At 39.1% G+C, this 1,145-nt stretch overlaps 1 protein-coding gene across 1 annotated transcript in view; it reads right to left on the bottom strand.

Moving 5' to 3' along the window:
• Window positions 1–1,145, bottom strand: part of alg3 (ALG3 alpha-1,3- mannosyltransferase) — a 7,095-nt gene that overhangs the window by 3,602 nt on the left and 2,348 nt on the right. The window contains exons 5-7 of the mRNA XM_014024270.1: window positions 860–980; window positions 566–771; window positions 257–333 (exon numbers count right to left, since the gene is read on the bottom strand). Of these exons, the coding sequence (XP_013879724.1) occupies window positions 257–333; window positions 566–771; window positions 860–980 (404 nt within the window). The remainder of the gene's footprint in view (window positions 1–256; window positions 334–565; window positions 772–859; window positions 981–1,145) is intronic.

The following is a 1,145-nucleotide window of genomic DNA, read 5'->3' as shown; positions in this document are numbered from 1 at the left end:
AAATTACATTATCTTTACTTTTTATGACAATTTTCTACCGCGATATATACCGTTACCGTGAAGGGATTCAATTTATACCAAGATATAAATTTGTGCTCATACTGCCCAGCCCTAGATCAGTTATTTTATTTATTTAGTAGGCAATAAAAAAGACTAACAGGACTTTTCTGTTGATTATATAAACTAATAAAGCAGATTCCAATTCTATCAATTCAACATAACAAAAAGCTACAATGTAGACGGAACAGAAGGATATGATCCACAGTGCTGCTCTGAACRGGGAGTTTCCTCTTGCTTGGTTCTTTCAGGAGTTCAAAGATGTTTTCTCCTGGTCTGGTAAAAGAAAAACTGTTSTTAGTATGAGCTTTAAAAAGTAGTAACAGTATATGAAGGCCTAAAATGCAAACGATTGATAACCAAACAGGCCAGCATGACCTCTAAACAAACAGTACTCTAAAACAGCGCCAAATTGTATTAGATAATMTTTGAACAGAGTCCAGGATCAGCATTTCTGGCCTGGCACAGCTCATAAGGAACCCTGACGCACAACTGAAGCCTGTCTCACCTTTTCCAGCGGCGGAAAGCAAAAAGCAGCAGGGTGAGCAGGTGAGCTGCCAGCAGCACCAAGTGAAAGTAGCGATTCAAGAAGAGCCACTCGGGCAGGAAGCGCCAGTTCACCGTCCACTTGAATATGAACTGGCGGCCGAGATCAAAGGCCCGGCTCATGTAACCAACAGGGTTCTCTAAGAGGAAAGGGAGGCCTAGTAAAAGCTGTAGTAAACAAAAAAACAAAACAAAAAAAAATGAATGTACCATAAAATTATTGCCTCTCATTTTGAGTTATAAAAGTGGTCTTTACCTGTATGGCTGCACATAGTGAAAGTTTAGGGATTGTTCTGATGAGACCGAACTCCCACAGGAGAAGAAAAAGCAACCCGGGGGCAAAAAGAAGCACGTTCATTTTCACAGACACTGCTAAACTGTCAGAAAGAGAGGAAGATTGGGTTGAAATTTCAGAACGCCACTCATATTTGAACTTTTCACAAAGAAACTTGTAGAATCTGAACACTCGTGATGGAATATCTATTTAATCATTCATTCATTCATTTATTTGTTTATTTATTTATGTGTGTGTGTGTGTGTGT

The sequence above is a fragment of the Austrofundulus limnaeus genome, unplaced genomic scaffold (assembly GCF_001266775.1).
Source record: "Austrofundulus limnaeus strain Quisiro unplaced genomic scaffold, Austrofundulus_limnaeus-1.0 Scaffold415, whole genome shotgun sequence".
NCBI lineage: Eukaryota > Metazoa > Chordata > Actinopteri > Cyprinodontiformes > Rivulidae > Austrofundulus > Austrofundulus limnaeus.
Note: the sequence above shows the minus strand (reverse complement) of the source record. Positions and strands in the feature narration are given on the sequence as shown.